This window comes from Heteronotia binoei, chromosome 1 (genome assembly GCF_032191835.1).
Source record: "Heteronotia binoei isolate CCM8104 ecotype False Entrance Well chromosome 1, APGP_CSIRO_Hbin_v1, whole genome shotgun sequence".
Lineage (NCBI taxonomy): Eukaryota > Metazoa > Chordata > Lepidosauria > Squamata > Gekkonidae > Heteronotia > Heteronotia binoei.
In genome coordinates, this window is record NC_083223.1 from 61,664,250 (window position 1) to 61,685,207 (window position 20,958).

The 20,958-nt window shown below is 40.7% G+C and overlaps 1 protein-coding gene across 2 annotated transcripts in view; it reads left to right on the forward strand.

Moving 5' to 3' along the window:
- LOC132586262 (elongin-A-like) overlaps positions 1-20,577 on the forward strand; it is a 31,263-nt gene extending 10,686 nt beyond the window's left edge. Inside the window, exons 2-11 of one of the 2 annotated variants that reach the window (XM_060258278.1) lie at positions 4,759-4,815; positions 6,635-6,747; positions 9,347-10,046; positions 10,512-10,608; positions 11,688-11,855; positions 12,580-12,677; positions 17,345-17,525; positions 18,080-18,182; positions 19,096-19,226; positions 20,178-20,577. In XM_060258278.1, the coding sequence (XP_060114261.1) occupies positions 4,759-4,815; positions 6,635-6,747; positions 9,347-10,046; positions 10,512-10,608; positions 11,688-11,855; positions 12,580-12,677; positions 17,345-17,525; positions 18,080-18,182; positions 19,096-19,226; positions 20,178-20,239 (1,710 nt within the window). In that variant the 3' untranslated portion in view covers positions 20,240-20,577. The remainder of the gene's footprint in view (positions 1-4,758; positions 4,816-6,634; positions 6,748-9,346; positions 10,047-10,511; positions 10,609-11,687; positions 11,856-12,579; positions 12,678-17,344; positions 17,526-18,079; positions 18,183-19,095; positions 19,227-20,177) is intronic. The other variant, XM_060258285.1, reaches the window with a different exon arrangement.
- The last annotated feature ends 381 nt before the right edge of the window (positions 20,578-20,958 follow it).

Here is a 20,958-nt window from a genome sequence, read left to right on the forward strand (position 1 = left end):
CATAGGAAATGTGTACAGTGGCCCCTGGGTGTTCTGCATTGATACAAGGTTTTGTGCTCTCTTGTGCTTCGGGAATGTGAGGTCAGCCTTCTTTTCTCCCCCCACCCAACCCGGTCTAGCTACTGGCATCCACACTGCCCATTTATAGTACAAAGTAAATGGAGCAGTCTGTGCTATGGTATTCCCATACATAGCAGCTGATCTCATTGCAGACTCAGCTATTCCATGCTTTCTAGATAGAGAGAGTGCAGGCAAAAGGCACTTTCCATAAAAGGATGCCCTGGCAATCTTGTTTTATTCAGCTTACTAACACAACTAGAAAATCAATATGGGTTAAATCACTGGTTGTTAATATTAGTAGGAAACGATTTTCCTGGCCTACTCAAAACTTGGTAAAGGACACTGCAAGTCAGGCAGAATACCATAGAGTTTAAATATAATTGTCCGGGGGGGGGGGATATTACCAGCTGGAAATAACAGAACAGTGCATTTTGATTTGAATCAATATATTGATTAGCAAGCAGTATCTAACAGTTCTTTGTGTCCTCATAACATTTCCTGCCTACCTTTTGTTGTGTGTTCATAATGAGACTTTGACTGGAGGGCTACTTTCAACTGGGGGCAAAGAGCCCAAAAGAATTTTCTGTCAGATGCTGCTTATCACCGTGCCGTCTTTATTAAATTTAAACTTTTTAAAAATATACAGAAAAGGTAAAGTGATATCTTGAACACACACAAATATAATAAAGTGCTTTTTGCCTTAGGGAATGGCAATCCAGATGCAGATGATTGCCTTCAGAAAGTGAGGTTAAGCGGAGGGGCCATCACATGCTCACTTATTGTGTATTTTGACCTCGCATGTATGATGAGCTGTTTCCAAACTAGTCTTGGTTACTGTCCACACAATGTTTACTTGGAAGCTAGTAACAGAACTAGGTTCTCCATAGACACGAGTGAGGGGGAAAGCTTTTAGGATGCAGGTTGTATACTTTTAAAATTAAAATGCGATCTGTATCTGGAGCTTTCTGCTATCTCCATTTATTTATATACTGGAGCTAATTGCTATTTCATATTTGTTTGTGCAGGCACTGCAAAGGCAACTTCATATAGGAAGTGGTGATTCCTTTTTAAGAGTTTTGCAAAGGAGTCCAGGCAGTTTAAATAATATTAAGAAGCCCTCAAAATAACTTCAGATATTATTAAACAGGAAGAATCAGAGACCAGGAGTACTAGATCAGACATGTATAAGGTAAAATATACTCCAAGATTTTTAAGCATATCAGAAGAAATAAATGAGGATTTATTTTGTTCAGTAGTGGAAACATTGACCCCCATGCTGGAAAAAGAACAAAAAAAACCCGAGAGGGAAATTGAATATATATATAGGTTAAACTCTCTAAAGCTAAAAAAGAATGGTTCACTTAGAGAAATGCATTCAAGAGACATAAGGAAACAGATCAAAGATGTAGTTTGGAGAAGGGAAAGGGAGCAACTTATTAGATCTAGAGGTCAGAAAAATAAAAAAATGAAAGCGATATTATGGATAATTAGGCATTTAACTCCAAAACCAAGAGAGGTTTTAAATAACCAAGAGAGAAATTGGGGTAAACGGAAGAAATACCAAAAATGGAGGACTCATTAGGAAAGAAATACCAAAAATGGAGGATTCATAATTGGATGGTGCTGCTGAATGGAATGCCAAAGCAAATAGTTAGATTAGTGGGGCAGGTCATACAGACGGGTAAAGGTGTATGGAAGTAAAGTATTATGTAAGGTGTCAAGCGTCATCGATAAAATATCTTTAATGAATTTTCCTTGAGTGCAAGTGAAAAGGATAAATGGGTTTAATTTGTAATGTAATAGTGAAGGTGAATGCAGTAAATGGTGAATAGAGATAATGGAATTTGAATGTATATATAATTAGTGAAAACACTGCCTTCGACTTCTGTTTTAATAATTTTTTTCTTTTGTATGGTAACAGGCTTGTACACAATATATTAATTTAATAAACTATAAAAATATTGAAAAAAAAATAACTTCAGATATTGCCCCTATCCCAGGCTTTGATTCTGACACTGTATAAACTTCTAGGCTTGATTTGTCTCCTTCCTTTTATCCATTCTTGAGAAAATAAGTGCAGAAACATTTTCTTATGAATAACTATGTAGGTACAGTCCATATAGGTCCATAAGGGAGGTTGTTTCCTAATATCCCCCAACTTACAGGAAAGTGTTACTTCTATACAGAAATATAGACACAGTGCTGCTGTGTACTTTTTAGTTTGCTCATTTAAATGTCTTTATGTATGACATAATGTGTCTCGGAGCATGGCTGGAGGGCTTATGATACAGAATCCTGGCTGAACCTCAGCAGCCCTGGGTCTGGTCAGTTCCTAGATGGAGATTTCTCTTGGGAATCTTACACAGGCTTCTTTGAGTTCTGTGATGGAAGAATAGTGGGATATAAGTGGAATTACTTTTTTTATTGATTTGACATTGGTATCAGTTCTGCAACACCAGGGTCCTGTTATCCACTTCCCACACACTGATACTCGCTCTTGTTCAGAGGTCATCTTGGTTGAAAGAGGGGTTTTCCACCTCCAGGAGTGGCCTGGAGGGTCCCCAGAATCTCAACAGAGCTCCAAATTATACAGATCAGTTCCCCTGGAGGAAATGGCAGCTTTAGAAAGTAGACTGTATGGCATCACAGCCCTGTTGAACTCTTACCCTTTCCCAGGCTCCACCCCCAAATCTACAGGAATTTTCCAAGGTAGAGAATTGGCAAGCCTCAAGCTTGTAGAGGAACTGGGTCATTTCCATCTAGGAAGCTTGTACTGATGGACCAAATGAAGGTAGCCTTGCTTTACAACGGAAAGACTGTCAGCTGGTAAAGGGGTGCTTAGGAAGAAGGGCAAATTTTGGTGTTCAGTGCTGCTGAGAGCCACCACAATGCCTCAGACAAAGATTTTTCTTCTCCCCTTCCCCAACCAGGCAGACCCAGCTTGAGTATTGTGAGAACCTTTTGTACAGCTTTCCTAGCTGCATGGTGATCAGAAGCTCTGGAATTTTGAATCCCTAGTGCCATCTCCCCCACCCTCCTTAGGCAGTTCCTCTGATGTTCAGTTTAGATTTAGAAAACATATACCTGTGTGAATGCTTTATTTATAACATGTTTAATACTATACTGTTATACAGAAGTGCAAAGATGCATTTTGATGTCACAGAAGAAGAGATAACAGCCTATCTTTGAGATCTCAGTATGATGGGTTTGTTTTATACTTTTGCCTTTTAAATCCCCCCCACACACACCTCTATGTATGTAAATATGGTTGTCTAACAGAGTTTAATCAATGGAATCTATACTGATCTTGTTCCTATGGAAGTGTGCAAGAGGTTCATGATTTGAAACATGAAATGATGGGAAGAGAGTGGCCACAAGCACCTGTGAGCTAGCATGCTTATACAGGCAATTGGCAGCTTTGCCATCGAGAGGCTGAAGCTTAAATAACCAAAATGTTGCTCTGTAATACCTCTGAAATGTTCAAAGTTATTCTCTAAACTGAGAAGATGGATCCATTCTGTAACTTCCCATGTATTACGCTTGTACCAGGTAGGTTATAAAATTTACATAGTTAGGCAAAGTGGTTTTGGGCTTTGTGTAACCTAAACCAGAGCCAATAATGGTGGAAGCTGGAAGGCCATTTGGCCTGGGCCTCAAATTTATACACTTAATCTTTGGGCATTTGATAAACCCCACAGCTTCTTTTTATGTACATCATGCTTTCATTACTTTTAATTTTTATTTTGGTTATGGCCTCAAAGCTGGAAGTGGTTTGGCCCTCTCTGGATTTCTGACAGACCCTGACTCTTGATTTTGATCAAATTAGGGGGCTGGACTAGATGACCCTGGAGGTGCCTTCCAACTTTATGATTCTATGAAATAGGTGATAACATCTAGTTTGGTAGTCTCTAACCGTTTTGAGCCTGTGAGTACCTTTGGAATTCTGACAAAGGATGGTGGGTGCAACCACTAAACAGCTGTTGCAGGAGATGGAGCCAGCCACAAAAAGTCGGAGGGTGAATCTGTGCACAACTCTGATAGTAGATATTCAGCAGTTTGGACAGCAGCTCTGTTTAACAGGATGCCTCTTAAAGTTTAAAATATTTTCTTCCATATACTTTCAGTCACACAGTAAAGGGCCTTGTGCTGTGATGGCAACTGCTGCCTAAGCAACTTCTAAAAAATCTGAACAGCCAATCAGAAGTCCTGCTGGGCAAAAGCCAATTAGAAGCCCTGCTGGGTAAAAGTCCCAGCTGAACCAGCCACTTTCTCAAAACACTTGGCAGGCATCAGGAAAGGTGTCCATGAGTGCCATGGGGGACCTCTGCTGTAGTTGGAATCCAGATATATGGGTCAGTGATCAAAAAGAATGTTTTATGCAGTTTCAATATGGCCAGCTGCAAAATCTGAGGGGTTTTTTTGGGGGGGGGGGACGTTGGCTGTGAAAACTTGAGGAGAGCTTTTGGGTTAAAGATGTAGGGATGCTGTATCTTGATCCTTAAGTGCTGATGTTGGTGTGGGTCTACCTGCTTGTCCATTGCCTGTTCAACCTGTTTGTTTGTAATATTTACATAATGCCACACGAGTCTCTAGTGCTGTCTCCTCACAGGGAAGCAAACCCTGTAAAGCTGTCCTCAGCTACTTGGGGAAGTACTCCATCAAGCATTAGGGGTAACATGAGGATGATTTCTATTTCAGGTTATGAAAGCTCTTAAAAGACTTCAGGTTTTGGAAATAAGCCTGGATACCCTATTGGTAAGTGAGCGGTACACATATATGGAGGCTGAAAATCTACGTTGACCCTTCAGAAGAAATGATAGTTGCACGTGTTGAGGGGATCATGTGTGGTGTCTTCATAGTCCTGCATGTGTGGTTATAACATTCCTGAAGTTGTTCTTCCTGAAGAAAATGAAGACACCTATGTTCAGTTATGTGCATTTGTATGTCTTGTGTAGTAAGATCCTCAAATACAAAGGCACTATTCTTTCTAAGGTGCATTTCATGTGAGAATTCTTTGGACCCCATGTTGAAGTACAGTACAAAATCCATGCATTACTCAGTGGATTTGACCTACACACGATAAAAGTCTTGTTAATTGTGACTTTAAAATGTGCATGAGAGGAAGCCCAATTGTTGGTCATGTGTATATTTGAGAATACATGCACTTTATGTGTATTCGACAACACACAAGTGCATTTTATACTATTGCACTGGTTCGTGTGTCACAAAGAGTTGGTTTGCATCCAGAGCAGCATTTCAAAGGGCCCATGATCTTCTGTCCACTAGCATGATATTTTTCCCTCTGCCTCCCTTATTCTATTAGTATTTAGTAAGGAAGCAAGAAAAATCATGGAGGCGCTTGTACCCATTGCATGGGATACAACAGGTTGGACCCAGTCATCCACAAGCAATTGCATTTGGTGCTTTTTAAAATGTTAATTAATTTTTTAAAAAAATATTGAAAGGTACATTGTTATATCACAAATCATATGTTACATCTTGCACAGGTATTGAAATATAAATGCATAATGAGTTTATGTGTGAATGGCGCTGTGCAATGCTGAGTTTGCTCATTTTTATTTATGCATGTTAAAATACAAAAAGTAACATTAAAATATATGAATTAATATTTTTCAACTGACTGATATAAATGCCTGGAGTTCTTAAGGTCTAGTAGGAGAGATTGAACATTTTATACTGTTAGTGCATAATCTGAGAACCCTGACTTCAGTTTGTCTAAAACTAGAGACCATTTTCCTAACAAATTGGTTTGAGTCTGATTGTTCTCAGTTCTTGCAATACAATCTGAAATCTTATCCAGAATACAATATTCTTTCAGTGTGTTAAGCCACTGTTGTAAGGTAGGCATATTTTTTGGTTTTCCATTGTAAGGCAAGAAGTTTTTTTTCAGCACTCATCATTATCAGGAGTAATTCTTTATGTGCCCTAGGGATTCTCAGAATATCCCATAAACTGAGAAGCTGTATATGATATGGTGCTAGTTCAGTCTTAAATCTATATTCTGGTACTGTTGCAATATTTTTGTTTACAATGGAAGGTCCTTTCTTGTTGAAACAAATGGGAGGCAATTGCCTCTTTGCACTCGGTTAATGAGACACCTGACTATTTCCTCTTGCAGGCCAAGCAAGGATTAGGTATAATCTCCCCTGCCTTTCCAGGCCACTGCCCTAGTCCGTAACAGCTTCCCAAAGCCTTGCTTTTTCTCTTGGCCCAGTGTGACCCACTCCAAGTGATGGAGATGGGGCAGTAATCCTCTAGAAAATGTAGCGGATAATGACAACTTGGGTTAGCTCTCTTCTTATCAGAGCATAATGTGTCAGAGTGAAATCCTCATAAGCAGAATGATAAACCATAAACCAATCTTGCTTGGTTTTGACTTTTATTGATCACATGCTACATTGTACCTTAGTTAAAACAAAAATAGATAAGAATATATGCCCAGTTAAGTAAAGAAGGCAGTAGGAATAGAATATCTTAGTAAAAGGAAATGATTTATTCAGTGTGTGTGTGTGTGTGTTTTGCCTTTTTTCTTCTCACCATTTGTTTCAACTAGGAAACAGGAGTTGGGAAAATAGTCAACAGTTTCAGGAAACATCACACTGTTGGCAATCTAGCTAAGTCTCTGATATGCCATTGGAAAAAACTTGTTCCTCAAGGTCATTCAAGGTATGTGAAATCTGAGACTTTTAGTCTCGCCTTTTAAAATATGCCTTTCCCTTGTTATTTCAGATTCAGTGTTCTGCATTTTGTGCTTGTATATTAAAACCATTTAACTGGTAGCCATATCTTTCAGCAGATAATTTTATGAAACCCCAAACTCATGCACAATTGCTTTTCACCTACCAAGATGAATACAGGACTGCACAGTAGTACCAGTTTAATAGCTAACAACAAGGACACTGAGTTTTGTTTTGGACAATTGTATCTCATCCGGTTCTCTCACCTGGCCGGTGCAGGCTAGCCTCATCTCATCAGGTCTTGGATGCCAAGATGGGTCAGACCGAGATGTGGTTAGTAGTTAGCTGGGACACCACCAAGGAAGGTCTGGGTTTGCTACACAAAGGCAAGTGATGGCAAACACCCCTTGAATGTCTTGCCTTGAAAACCCTACAGGGTTGCCAGTAGTCAGCTGTGACTTGATGGTACTTTCCATCACCGCCATTTCATCCAAAGTGAAAATTTACTTTTCTGAAGCTCAGCTTAAAAAAAAAAATCCCCTAGTAATTCTTTCATGTTGTTTTATAGCTAATAGGATATGGCAATGAAATTTTAATTTACAAGATGAAGTTTATTCTGAGATAAATTAGAGGTGAAAAACAGCAATTAATCCCCTCAATTACATTTTCAAAAATGTTCTCTATACTGCTTGAAGTGCTTCAAGGATAGTATGCTCTATAAATTTGTTCACAGCTGATTCCTCCTTTTTGATGCCTCAGAATAAAGTTATTTAATACTTCAGGGATATATATGTAATTAAATACTAGTTTCCCCCCTCTGTTTTCTGCCCTAAGAGGCTCAAGAGAGGCTGACAACAAGTTAAAGCAAGTCAAAGCTTCACGACACAGTTGTTATAAATATTGAGCCGTGCATAGTGGATCCTCAATTTTTAGCCACAATAGGAGGAACTTGGCAGTTTTGAATCTAGTTTTCAAAGTGTTAGCCGTCATAATGAATAGCAGATGCTCCAAAGAACATTCACTGCTGCCCTCTGCAGGAAACACCACATTCTAAGTGGACTTTTCCCGTAAGAGTCTATAGAGCAACAGGCCTCCATTTGGGAGGTCTGGCTGACTGACTACCTAAAATGTTTAATTGTCTGGCTATGACTCAGTAGATCAGTTCGTGATGCAGACTGTAAGCCTTCTGCACAATCTTTCCTATTCAGATTTCAGGAATATGCATCCACCTTTTAGTTCTGGGCAGGCTAACAAGGCACCCGGATGTATCTTATATTAAATTGGGTATGATGTAGATGCTGCCACTAAAGCTTGCACCAGGAGAACAGCTGGTATAATCATGCTTACACTTTGGCTGGTCTTTGATATCAATGATAAAAGTCAATTATAATTAGTATAAGTCAATTGTTTTAATACACACATATATCGATATATAATTGGTATGCCAACTTGCTGTTTATAGAACCATTGCTGGGTGGGGGTGGTTTGACTCATCTGTGCCATAAGATCCATCATGTGGTGATTTTTTTGGTGATAGCCCTGTGGATGTTTTATAATCTTATTGATGTTTTAAAGCTGACAGAAATGAATTAATACATAAAGGGGCTGATTGCCTTGTCTTCAGGGTTTCTTGAAACCTTCCAAATTCTGCTGATCCTTCCTTCAGTTCACTGAGACACAATATGAAAATTTGAATCAATATATTGATTGGAGGGAAGGTGGTGGTGGGAAATACCATGTTGTTTCTTCTTTTGGTTCTCATTCTCAGTACTTGTGTTGCGAAAGCGAATGCACAAAAGACCAAATTAGTTAGTAAGCCATATTCCCTCAAGTGAAGATGTCTGCCTTCTAATATTGCATTGAACTGATTTTCATCTTTCTTACTACACATAAACAAGTGCAAGAGCTGAGCAGCCTTTTGAATGTTGAATTGTGACAGTGTACATACTAAATTTAATGGCAAATTTCTACCTTCAAGGCAGTCATTGCATTACAATACATTTACTATATATTTACCTTTTCCTTCTTGGCTTTAAAAATGGAATGAAAGTTCACTTGAGATTGTCTTAGGATATAGAATGCTGCTCAGAACCTGTGCACTGACTTGCATACTGACATCCAAATGCTTAAGAGTTACTGTGTTGGAAACAAATGAAATATTGAACTGATTATTGAATTGATTAATCACTTTGCTCAACCAGTTTTGGGGAAAGGAAAAGAGACTACAAAGACACTGATCTTTTATGGAGTTTGGCTTGCTGCATGGAGGTACTCCAAGCACACAACAAACTAGGGACCCATTATAGAGCTCTAGTCTAGAATGCTTTCCACTAATCACCTCCAGTAGGAAGCTGTAACCTCTTCTTTGAGAAGTCTGCCTTGATGCTTTTGTTACCTTGATGATGCTTGTTTGAACTACTGTGCTTTATGTGGAATACTGGTAACTATTTCAAGGACCATGTGTGGTCTTTTGATAGTAGTGTGCAGCTTACAGTACCTGAAAGTGATGCCCTGTTTCCTTCTACTTCAAAATGAATTATCTTGTCACCTCCCTTTAACTTATTCCTGGCTCCTCCTTGAATTTTTAGTGAATCTCCCAAAAGAAAAGGTATCAAAGGAAAAGAATCCTCAACAAAAATTAAAAGGAATTGGAGCCTGAAGGAAAACAAGCATTTGGAAAAGTCTCAGATCTCCACATTAAGCAGCAAAACCCTTCCTTCATCTGTCAAGCAGAAAAAACTCCATCAAGTAAAAGATAAGCAAAGAAATGAAGATTCTGGTGGCTTTCTCAGTCACCCAAGTGAACAGCAAAGCAATAATATTTGTCAGAACGCTCCTGGAGGCCTAGAAATGAACAGTTCCAAGCACATCGATAAAGAACTTAAAGAGAGACACAGATCTTCAGAAAGGCACAGTTCTTCTAAAACTATCAACAAAAATTCCAAAAAAAGCCATTCCTGTCCGGACAAAAGAAAAGACTCTTTATCTCTAAAAGCAGAAAAATATGGTAAGGCCAAGCCAACAGACACTGGATTGGAAGGAGCACTGAAACTTAATTCACGGGCTAAAAGCCCTAGTGATGAAGACTTTGAGCCTCCCACCATGTCTTTTGAATCATACCTTAATTATGACCTAGTTTCAAGCAGAAAAAAGAGGAAGGCTTGCCCTGCAAGCAAGCAAGTTGTGAACAGTAACTGTGTCTCTCAGAAAAGTGTGGCTTTGGCCTCTGATGGAATGGAGGAGGAGGCATTACGATCGGACGATCTCTTAGAAACTCCCACTAAAAAGGTAAGCAAAAAGTGACCAACATTGATCTTATTCGTGTATGTTTTGTTCAAGCTTTAGGGAACAAATATAGTGATAAATAAAAGTGGTTGCTATTATCTCCCCCCCTCCCCAAATAGCTTAAAAATGAAGAAAACTTCATTAAGGAATTCTACCCACAGCTCTTAATATCCATAAATGCTAAATGGAGCATTCATATATAGAGGCAGTATATCTGTTCTGGATAGGAAAAGACCATTGCCATTTTAAGACCCAGAGATATCTGGCTGTTCACTGTTTGTCACTTACATTTAAATAGAAAAGAGGTGAAAATAACATTTCTATTAATGTTCAGCATGAAGTTCTTTGTCATTCAAGGTACAGAAGGGCAGCATGTAATTTTTAATTGTTTCAATATTGCTTAGTTACAGCAAAATTGGTCAAAGTATGGATATGGGATGATAACAGCATTTCTGGCCCTGTGTCTAGGCCAAGACATCTCTGCAAGACTTGCTGAATACACCACTGCCTAAACTTTTGCCAGAGATATCTTTATCTTCTCCTCCCTATGTTACAGAGTTTAAAGGTAACAGAGTACAGTTGTGTAGCTGCTTTTATACTTGTCTCCGCAAATTCATAGGTTTAATAAAGGTATTAATTCCAATAGTCTGTGGAGACTAGCCAAACAAAACAAGATGTTACAGAATCCTTTAGGAAAGCCCCCATAATTACTTTGCAATTGCTTTAAGACTCTAGTTAGACACATGAATTCAGACAGGCACAAATGTGGCTTATTGTCTTGCATGTTTCCCAGTCCCAGAGATGGATTCCTAAGCAATTAAGATGAAGTGTGCTCTGCATTGGGTGTTCTCATTATAACCTTGGTGAGGGGGGGGGGCTTCTATAAATGCACCATTCAAAAATAACTTTACCTTCTTACCAGGAGAAAGCTCATAACAGTAAGAAGTGGAAAATATTGAAGGAAAATGACCATAAAACTAAGACTGAAGTGTAGCTTAAGCAGTGTGCCTGAGAGACTTTGGAAGAAACCAGTCACATATATTCAAGAAGGTTTTCATTATTTAGAACAGAAATAGCAGGATTTTGATGTTGTTGTTGTTACTTATTTATTACATTTGATGAATCACCCTATCCCGGCTAGCGCCAGGCTCAGGGTGATGTACAACATTTAAAAAATACATATATATATAAAAAATCGGTTACATTAAAAAATTACAAACCCTGATGGCGTCTTTAAAGTGCTCTTATTTAGTCATTACATCACATCAGGGATGGAGGGAACCTCCAAGAGGGGGTGGAGAGAAAAAGGTCAAAGGTTTGGCGGAACATCTCTGCCTTACAGGCCCTGCAAAACTGTAAAAGATCCCACAGGGCCCTGATGTCTTCTGGCAGAGCGTTCCACCAAGTCGGGGCATGAAAAAGCCCTGGCCCTTGTTGAGGACAGCCGGACCTCTTTCAGGCCAGGGATCACCAGCAGATTTTGACCAGTGGAGCGTAACACCCTTCCAGGGACATAGTGGAGGAGGCAATCCCATAGATACATCGGTCCCAGACCACACAAGGCCTTAAAGGTCGTAACCAAAACTTTGAATCTAACCTGGTACTCAATACCTTTTTTTGTTATTGTTATTATTCTTTCTATAGCTCCACCAGCAGTAGCAGTACCTCAGCAAAGATGTGATGCAGTTCAGTTCACAGGACGGAGACTGAATTCCAAAATGCAGGTGTACTCTGGCTCCAAAACAGTCTACCTTTCAAAAATGCTAACACTCTATGAACAGTGCATCCGTGTACTTCAGAACAATATTGATTGTAAGCATTAGTGATGCTTGGCTTAGTAGTGTGGTTTTAGGCCTTTACGTGTATGCCCTTTCCAAACTAAAACCCCATATTTTCTACATAAACTCTAAGAAACAAACAAGTAATATTGACTTTGCCTGTGCCTGCATAAACAGAGGTGCATTTAACTTCGTTGAAAACAATGGCAAAACTCCTGTTGATAGGAGAATGAGCGTCTTCTGTTTTTGTTTTATGTACGTTATACCATGCCATTTGCCCTAGTGAGGACTCAAAGCAGCTTATATCCTTCTCCTCTGTTTATTCTCTCAACAACCCTGTGAGGTAGATTAGTCTGAGTATGTGACTGGCCTGAGTAGTATTCCATGGCAGAGATGGCATTCAGACCTGGGTCTCCCAAATACTAGTCCGACACACTGTTTTGTTTTTTGATATTTTTGTATTTGTGTGTGTGTGTGTGTGCATGCAAGGAAGTCATGGCAACTTCTGGCAACCCCTACTGAGGCATGAAAGATGTTCAGAGAAGTGGCTTGCTGCAGCCTGCTTCTGCCTCTTGGCTCTGGTATTTCAAGGAAGTCTCCTATACAAGTACTTGTCAGGATCGACCCTTGCTTTGATCAGGCTTGCCTGGGCTATCTAGGTCAGGGCACTAGTCCAACACTCTTCTGCTACACCACGCTGATTTGTATGGTTTGTATGGTGCTAGGTGTCTGCTATTTTACTTTTTCTTTCTTCATAGCACTACATGAAGTAGATGGAGTCCCCTTTGAAATTCTTGAGCCTGTACTGACCCATTGTACATCAGAACAGTTGTTTCGAATAGAAGACTACAATCCAGTAAGCTCTTCTTTTTAAATGTGCTTTTTATTGCACCATAGCCATCCCTGCCTCTGGATTTGATGGGCCTGATCACACATGCACATCTGTCCCTAGTGGCCCACTCACACCTACCTTGTGCTGCAATGCCTTTACAATGCAGTAAAGAGGCACCAAGAACTTCCCAGTGGCAAAGTCGTTGCAGTGCTTCCATGGCGCGACTCCAGCCATCTGATTGGCCTAGGCATACCATGGACATGCAGAAGAAGTGTGACTGTTCCACTCTCTGTGTGTACAGCCTTGACTCTGTGGGTGGCTGCTGTCTGAACGCTGCAGCATGTCTCTAATTGTATCAGCCTTTTAAAATCTGAGGGACTGCCACAGTAACCAGCTCATCTGATCCTACCCAGGTTAGTGTGTGTCCCTTCACAGAAGAGATTAGATATTTAAGATATTACCACAATAGACTGAGGTTGAGAATACTAGGCTAAAATTTTATAGACTGCTGTAATGACAATAAAAGCTGTTGCTGTTGACATTCTATTGTTGTTTGGACTTTCTGCATTTGTTGTAGAGCGCTTTCACGCATGCTAAATAATGCAGTTTCAGTCCACTTCAGCAACCATTTGTAAGCAGATTTTGCTGTTTCACACCGTAAAATCCAGTTGGAAACTGGATTGAAAGTATTATTTAGTGTGTGTGAAAGCACTCGTAGTGTGCCCTGGGTTGTTTCCACATGGATGTTTTGCTCCATCCTGCAGGGGTGGTCCAAGAATTTTTGACTGTTCGTGCCTGATTTGCTGGGAAGCTGCTACCCTCTTAAGTGCCAGGCCTTCTGAAGACTTCCTGTTGCCACTCCAAGCAGTAGTGGAAGGGAAAACCCTCCCACCATCAGGCCAATGATATAATGGCACTTCCAGGAATTTTTTTTTTTGCACATCCCTAATCCCAGGATGGTTGGCTGAGGAGATAAGGCTGCCAACTCTAGGTTGGGAAATTCCTGGAGATTTGAAGGCTGGAGCCTGGAGAGGATTGGGTGTGAGGAAGGGTGGGGCCTTAGACAAGGCCACTCTCCAAACCAGCCATTTCTTCCTGAGGAACCATTGTTGCCAATCTCCAGGTGAGGGCTGGAGATCACTCAGAATGACAGAGATCAGCTCCCCTTGAGGTGGGGCAGGGAGTGAATGCCTTCACTTGGGTGGGAAGACAGCAAGACTGGGGGGGCACTCGCCCAGAGGCCTTTAGTGATACCTTTCCAGGTTGGTGGGAAATTCTTGGAGATTTTGTGGTGGACTTTGAGGAGGGCATACGAGTTAGGGTGTGGTCCGCCAGACCCAGGTTCTTGCTGTGGAAGCTGACTGGGTGATTTTGGACCAATCACAGAATTCCAGCCTAACCTGCCTCACAGGGTTGTTGTTCAGATCAGAGGGGGGTGGGTGGGAGCAGAATGATGTAAGCTGCCTTGGTCCCCCCCCACTGTGGAGAAAGATGGTCTTTTTCTTATATAAAAGCTGCAGGGAGGGGGGAAGGTGGTAGAAAGCTGAAGTCACAGGGGCAGATAAAGGGAAAGAGATAGGGTTGCCAAATCCAAGTTAGGATTTAAGGGGTGTGGCCTGGAGAGGGTGAGGTTTGAGGAGGGATGGGATCTCAGACAGGTACAATGCCATTTCTTACTGGGGAACATTGTTGCCAATCTCCAGGTGAGGGCTGGAGACCACTCACAATTATAAGTGCTCTCCAGATGGCATCTGAGGGAGAGGCATTTCCTCTTGGAGAACCACTGTTGCCAATCTCCAGGTGACAGCTGGAGAGCACTCAGAATTACAGCTGCTCTCCAGATGGCAGAGATCCACTCTTCTTGAGGTGTGTATGTGTGTGGGGTGAATGCTTTCAATTGGGTGGATGGGAAGACAGCAAGGGTGGATGGGGCACTTGCCCGGAGCCTCCTTTAGAGTCCGTATTTTTCTTCACAACTGGCGTTACTCCTAGTAATTTATAATTCAGCAGTTTCTCTTTCTATTCTGACCTTGAATGTCCTTTGCAGTGAAACAGTTATTTGAGGTGTTTGCCTACAGGTTTCTCAGTTTTGTGATTCCTGATGTTAGATTTGTGTCCATTTATCCTTTGGCATAAGGTTTGACCTGTTTGTCCTATGTAGAGAACTGAAGGGCATTGTTGGCACTTAATTGCATATACAGTGTTAGAAAATGAGCAAGTGAATGAGCCTGATATTTTGTAAGTTGATGTTGTTAGGTCCAATAATTGTGTTGTCTGGGTGTATATGGCAGCAAAGCTGGCATTTTGGTTTATTGCAAGCTCTGGTACCAATGTCCATGTTCAAAATAGATGTTGCCTTATTGTGGGTGAGAAATTGGGGGGTTGTCTATGTGCAAGAAAAGTTTTGCCCCCCATTAGTTGTGAAAGAGAGCTGTCATCGGGTGTTTTTACATTCAGTTTGATCCAAAGTTTTAGAGTCTTCAAATCGCCTGCCACTGTTCCGCTTTAATTATTTTCCTTTTACATTTAAGCGTTTCAATCTGGGGAGGGGGGTGTCTCTGTTCAGAGGGCAGCCGGAATACCGGTATTTAGTTAAATATATACGATTGCTTGGAAATCGTGTCAACACTGCAAAAACAATACAAATTCAAATTACTAGATGAGGCAAGCGATGATATGTAAAAATTTCAAGTTCTCATGCAAATTACTGCACCTTGTGGTGGCTTTTGGAGGAGTCTTTTAAAATGCATGAAAACTTCTACAATAAAAGTTTGAAATGCCTGTAGAGAAAAGACCAGTGTGGAGAAAAGAAACTAGTGTGGAAAAAACGTTGCAGCAGCAGCTTGGAAACTCATCTCACTGAAACAAATGTAGATGCTTCGGGCAGCAACGATGCAAAACAGTTGTGAGAACGTTAGGTAATGTAAAAGGTGAGTTTCCAATGCGGTGATAGAGAGTCGCAAACTGCCAGTTTAAAAACACCCATTATCTAGTAGAAGTTGTAAGTCATTGATGATGTGTTGAACTGTTTTGAATTGAGAGTTGTATGTAACCACTAGTGGTGTTCTATTATTGTCTTTTTGGGGCCTGTCTTGTAACAGGTTTTCTCTGAGTACTATTCTGTTAATCTGTTTCCTGACTTCATCAGGTGGATACTTTAGTTCCAAAAAGGCGAGAATCCCTGTCTGTAGGGTTGAAGCAAATACTTTTGTAGTGTAGAGCCTGGCTGTATACAATGGATTGTTTGGTGTGTTTAGGATGGTAGCTGGAGGCACGTAGATATGTTTGTCAGTCAGTAGGTTTCCAGTATAAGGCGGTGTCTAAGCATCCATCATATATTTTTACAGTTGTGTCCAGAAAATGTTTTTTCTTGCATAGATTGATTCATTGTCAGGTTGATGGTAGGGTGAAAGTCTTGGAATGTCTGGTGGAATGTGTCCAGGGCTTCTTTACCATGTGTCCAGATATAGTTGGGAACATTTCTCTGTCTCTTTTCACAGCCACAGAGCCTTTATTGGCATAACAACAGTAACAAATCAAGGAAACAAAACAAAAGTTGGTTAATTAAACATTCTGAACAGACTTCTCCTATAAGCACAGTAAAGGAAGTTTACCACTGCTTCAATGGTTTCAGCCTCATTTGAGGCTAGTAAACTCACTTTCATCATATTTACCCTCCAGGGATTGCAATATAGGGTCCATATAGGAAAGGAAAGGTCCCCTATGCAAGCACCAGTCGTTTCCGACTCTGGGGTGATGCAGACCTTTTTACAGGGTGGTTTGCCATTGCCTTCCCTGGTCATTACACTTCACCCCAGCAAGCTGGGTACTCATCCTCGGAAGGATGGAAGGCTAAGTCAACCTCGAGCCGGCTACCTGAACCAGCTTCCACTGGAATTGAACTCAGGTCATGAGCAGATGGCTCCGACTGCAGTACTGCAGCTTTACCACTGCACCACAGGGCTCCTAAGGGTCCATATAAGAAGCACGTAAATCACAGTAGAATCTACAGGATAAAAGTTCCTTCAGTTTCCTTCAACCCACGGGGATAGAGCCTATCGAGTATGTTAATTCCTAAGTAAACCTTTATCTACTCAATCAGGTTGTGCACCATCGCTGTATTCATTACTCTGCCAATACCTAATGGATAGGCTGACTCTGCCACTCTGGCTTCTTCACAGCAGTCCTGTTTTGAGGAGTATTCACTTGATGTAATCCCCTAATTATACATTTCCCTGGCTTTTGCCAGCTTTGCTGTGTTCCTTCCCAAACCTGGTTTTATATGATCATTTTGTCAATGTGCTTTTCCCATTATTGAATTCACGTGAAGCTCTAACTAGGCAATTTTTAAATTGTATTGTTCTCATGCTTTTCTTCAAACACTGAATTAAATGTGACTTTTTCTACTTCTCAAATTGCATTCTTAGAATTCTTATGTGTAAGAAAACACGTGTAAATCAGAGTTCTTGCAGTGTTCTACATTGCTATGCCAGGAGTGTGTTTATTTCTGACCTGTTTAAAATGATCAAGATGGGATGCAAGGGAGAGTAAGATTGTAGTATCTTTGTTTGAAGAGGATTTGTCGGGCAGGTTCAGCTGCTTGTAAAGGAGTCAGAGCTGGGATAGCAGCCTTTTTATTTATTACATTTGGTAACCCTAAGTGTCTCATATACAATTTTTCCCCAAAACAGACATTTATAGAACAGTCTGACCATTTATGGAAGAAACACTGTCAAAGGGACTTTAGAAATGAACAGCCCATGGAATATGAATCATGGCGTGAAATGCACCTGAGGGTCTTCAATGAAAGAGAAGAGAAACTGAAGTCTCTCACCAGAAGCATTCTTTCAGCTCAGTCTGAAAATCCTAAAGGTATGGCAACCCTATCCTATCTTCCTACTCTATCTCTCTGATTAACCAGCCCCTTAACTTATAAAGGCGCAGAGTGTTAAAGCTGCAGTACTGCAGTCCTAAGTTCTGCTCATGACCTGAGTTCGATCCCTGGTGGAAGCTGGGTTTTCAGGTAGCCGGCTCGAGGTTGACTCAGCCTTCCATCCTTCTAAGGTCAGTAAAATAAGTACCCAGCTTGCTGGGGGGAAAGTGTAGATGACTGGGGAAGGCAATGGCAAACCACCCCGTAAAAAGTCTGCCGTGAAAACGTTGTGAAAGCAACGTTACCCCAGAGTCGGAAATGACTGGTAGCTTGCACAGGGGACCTTTCCTTTTTCCTAACATAAACTGAAGATTTTGTTTTGTTTAACTTAAAAACTTCTCACCTGCTCTAAAAATAAAGTACATTGGTGGTGGTTTTGTTTTTCCTTTAAAATGTTAAGTGCTTTTTTCAGATATGCCATTTTGAACAAAACCAGAAAGAAGATTATTTTTAATTTTTAAAAGTTTATTTTGTTTCCGTTTTTTAAAATTAGGCCGCCAAGTTAAAATGGCCTTTGTGCATTGCGTGGCAAAGCCACCCAAAAATGTTCAACGTCAGCAAGAAATCTACAGAACAGTAGGCTCTGTTCAGTCTGAGTAAGTACTTCAGCAACTTCTGTAGTGTACTGAATGTCATGGTGGAAGGCCACTCTACAGTATACTGGGGTGAATCCAACTATCCTCCAAGGAATTTTCCTCCAGTTTAAGGAGCTTCCCTTCAACTTGTGACTCTTCCATTGTTCATAAATATCCCAGTAAATGTTATTACCAGGGCTTTTTTGGGGCAGGAACGCAGTTCCAGCTGGCTCGGCGTCAGGGGGTTTGGCCTAATGTGCAAATGAATTCCTGCAGGGAATGTGAAACAATGGTGCCATCAGGGGGTATGGCCTAATATGCACACGAGTTCCTGCTTGACTTTTTCTACCAAAAAAGTCTTGGTTATCACCTTTTAAAAATGTCATTATTAGTGTTGCCGATCCCCAGGTGGGGACAGGGCATCCCCCTGTTTGGAGGCCATCCGCCTGTTTCAGGGTCATCAGAAAGCAGGGGGGGAGGGAAATGTCTGCTGGGCACTACATTATTCCCTATGGAGACCAATTCCCATAGGAGATAATGGAGAATTGATCTGTGAGTATCTGGGGCTTTGTGGGGGCTGTTTTTTGAGATAGATGCACCAAAATTTCAGCATAGCATCCAGTGCCTCTCCCTAAAATAACCCCCAAGTTTCATAAAGTTTGGTCCAGGGGGCCAATTCTATGAGCCCCCCCAAAAGTGCCCCATCCTTCATTATTTCTATTGGAGGGACAGCATTTGAAAAGTGTGCAGTCCCTTTAAATGTGATGGCCAGAACTCCCTTTGGAGTTCAATCATGCTTGCCACAACCTTGCTCCTGGTTCCACCCCCAAAGTCTCCTGACTCCACCCCCAAAGTCCTCAGATATTTCTTGAACTGGACTTGGCAACCCTACTCATTACACTTGCAATGACTTTTCTATGTTGCTCTGGGCTAGGACAAAACATCCAGAAAATGGAAAAAGCAGTGACATTTCTCCAAGCTCCAACAAAGGCAGCAGGGCAGCATCTACTGTTTCTTTTCTTTATGCAACTGGAACAAACCAAGATGGAAAAAAGGCTTCCAAAAGTAAGTCCAAGCTGCGATTTTCGTCCTTTCTCATCAGGCTAGGGAGTGGTATTAGGGCTCTTGTTTTTGCTGCTATTGCAATGTAAGATCATTCTTACTTGTAAGTTAAATCAGTAAGAATCATGTCTGCATAATGGTTCATTTAGACCCACTAGTCCAAGAATGTTCTACTACACCTTATTTTCCTCATGGCTGGTGCATGGGAGTGGGCCAAGTAGGTAGCCGCCTAGGGTGCCACCTGGAATGGCACTCTCTCCTCATTAGCAGCATGTGTGCTCCTTAGACCCTGCCTTCCCCAGTGGAAAGCAGGCTCCATGAAGCACAGACACTGCCTGGCCAGTTTCGCATTCCCTGGGTCTGTTACAGACCCAGAAAACACAAAAGCAGACGGCACCTGTGCAGTGCACTCCTTGGAGCACGGCAGGGATAAATTAACCAATGGTAAAAGCTGAAGAAGAGCCAATTACAGTTTCTAAAAATTGGCTTCTGTTGAAGTCGTATGCCGCCACTCATCCTTCTTACTCTATGCAAATTTTAAAAATATTATATTTGTTTGTCAAAGCCTATCCTTGATGAACCAGTGTTTATTTGTATTCTATTCCACCTCTAATTTCTGTTTCCAAAATTGCTTAACTGACCATTTAAAATTAGTTTAGCTATTTGTAATTATATCTCCCAATCCAGTTTTCATTCCCTTTCTCGAAAAGTTAGAATACCAACACTTTCCCAGTTACTGTGTACTTCCCCAAAATTATTTTCTATTTTCTATTGGCTTTGCAATTTCTTGGACTAGTCCCATCTAATTTCCTTTTAACAGTAAATCACTAGGATAGCAACCATAAGCAAGTCTACTCTAATTCCGCTCAAGTCAAATCAAAGGAACTTATTCACAGGAAAGTGTTGTTAGAATCGCACAGTAAATTCATTCTGTTCATTCTGTTGTTACCACAGAAATTGCTCCAATGATGAGAAAATCTCTGAGAGCCTTCAAAAGTAGAGGTGAGCCACCATAAATGAAGTCTTTGGACCCACAACCAAGGTCTTTATGCTATATAAGTGAATATTACTATATGTTGGTTCAATGGAGATATGAATGGTGCTTGTACATATTGTTACAACACTTATAGAATAGTCCTTAAAACTTTATTGAAAATATCAGCTTCTGTTACAGTTATATTTAAAATTCTGAGGATACTTTTGAGTTGTGTTGTATTATTCCTTAAAACTGTCTGTTTTGGGCTGCTTAATGAGATATGTACAGCTTGGGCTTTTGTTGAATTTACCTCATGTGATGCTCAGTGCCTTCACTGAATGTAATGCAAAAAATAAAACAGAACTTGTGAGACAAGCATTAATCTTTGAACTTCATGGAACATAGTAGCTGACAATTCCTTACAGTGTTAACAGCATATTATGGGAGTTTTAGAAATATTAAATAAGGATATATGGGGATACCTCATTTCCTCTAAGAAATAATTAGTTTTCTTACTTTAAAATCTTGGGTCTCTAAAAAAAAAAAAAGTGGTTTCACTGGACAGAAGCTTTGCTATGTCTCAAAACTTGGCTTTGAGATAAGCTTAAGTACTTACCCAAACTATTTCTACCCCCAAATCAGACATGCAGTTGTTAATGATGCACCTTAAAAACTTGTTTACTTCAGCTTGCATCTTTGTGCTCAGTCTTTGCCTGTATTTGACTTGATCAGAATGGACAAATGTGACTAGATTTGCCG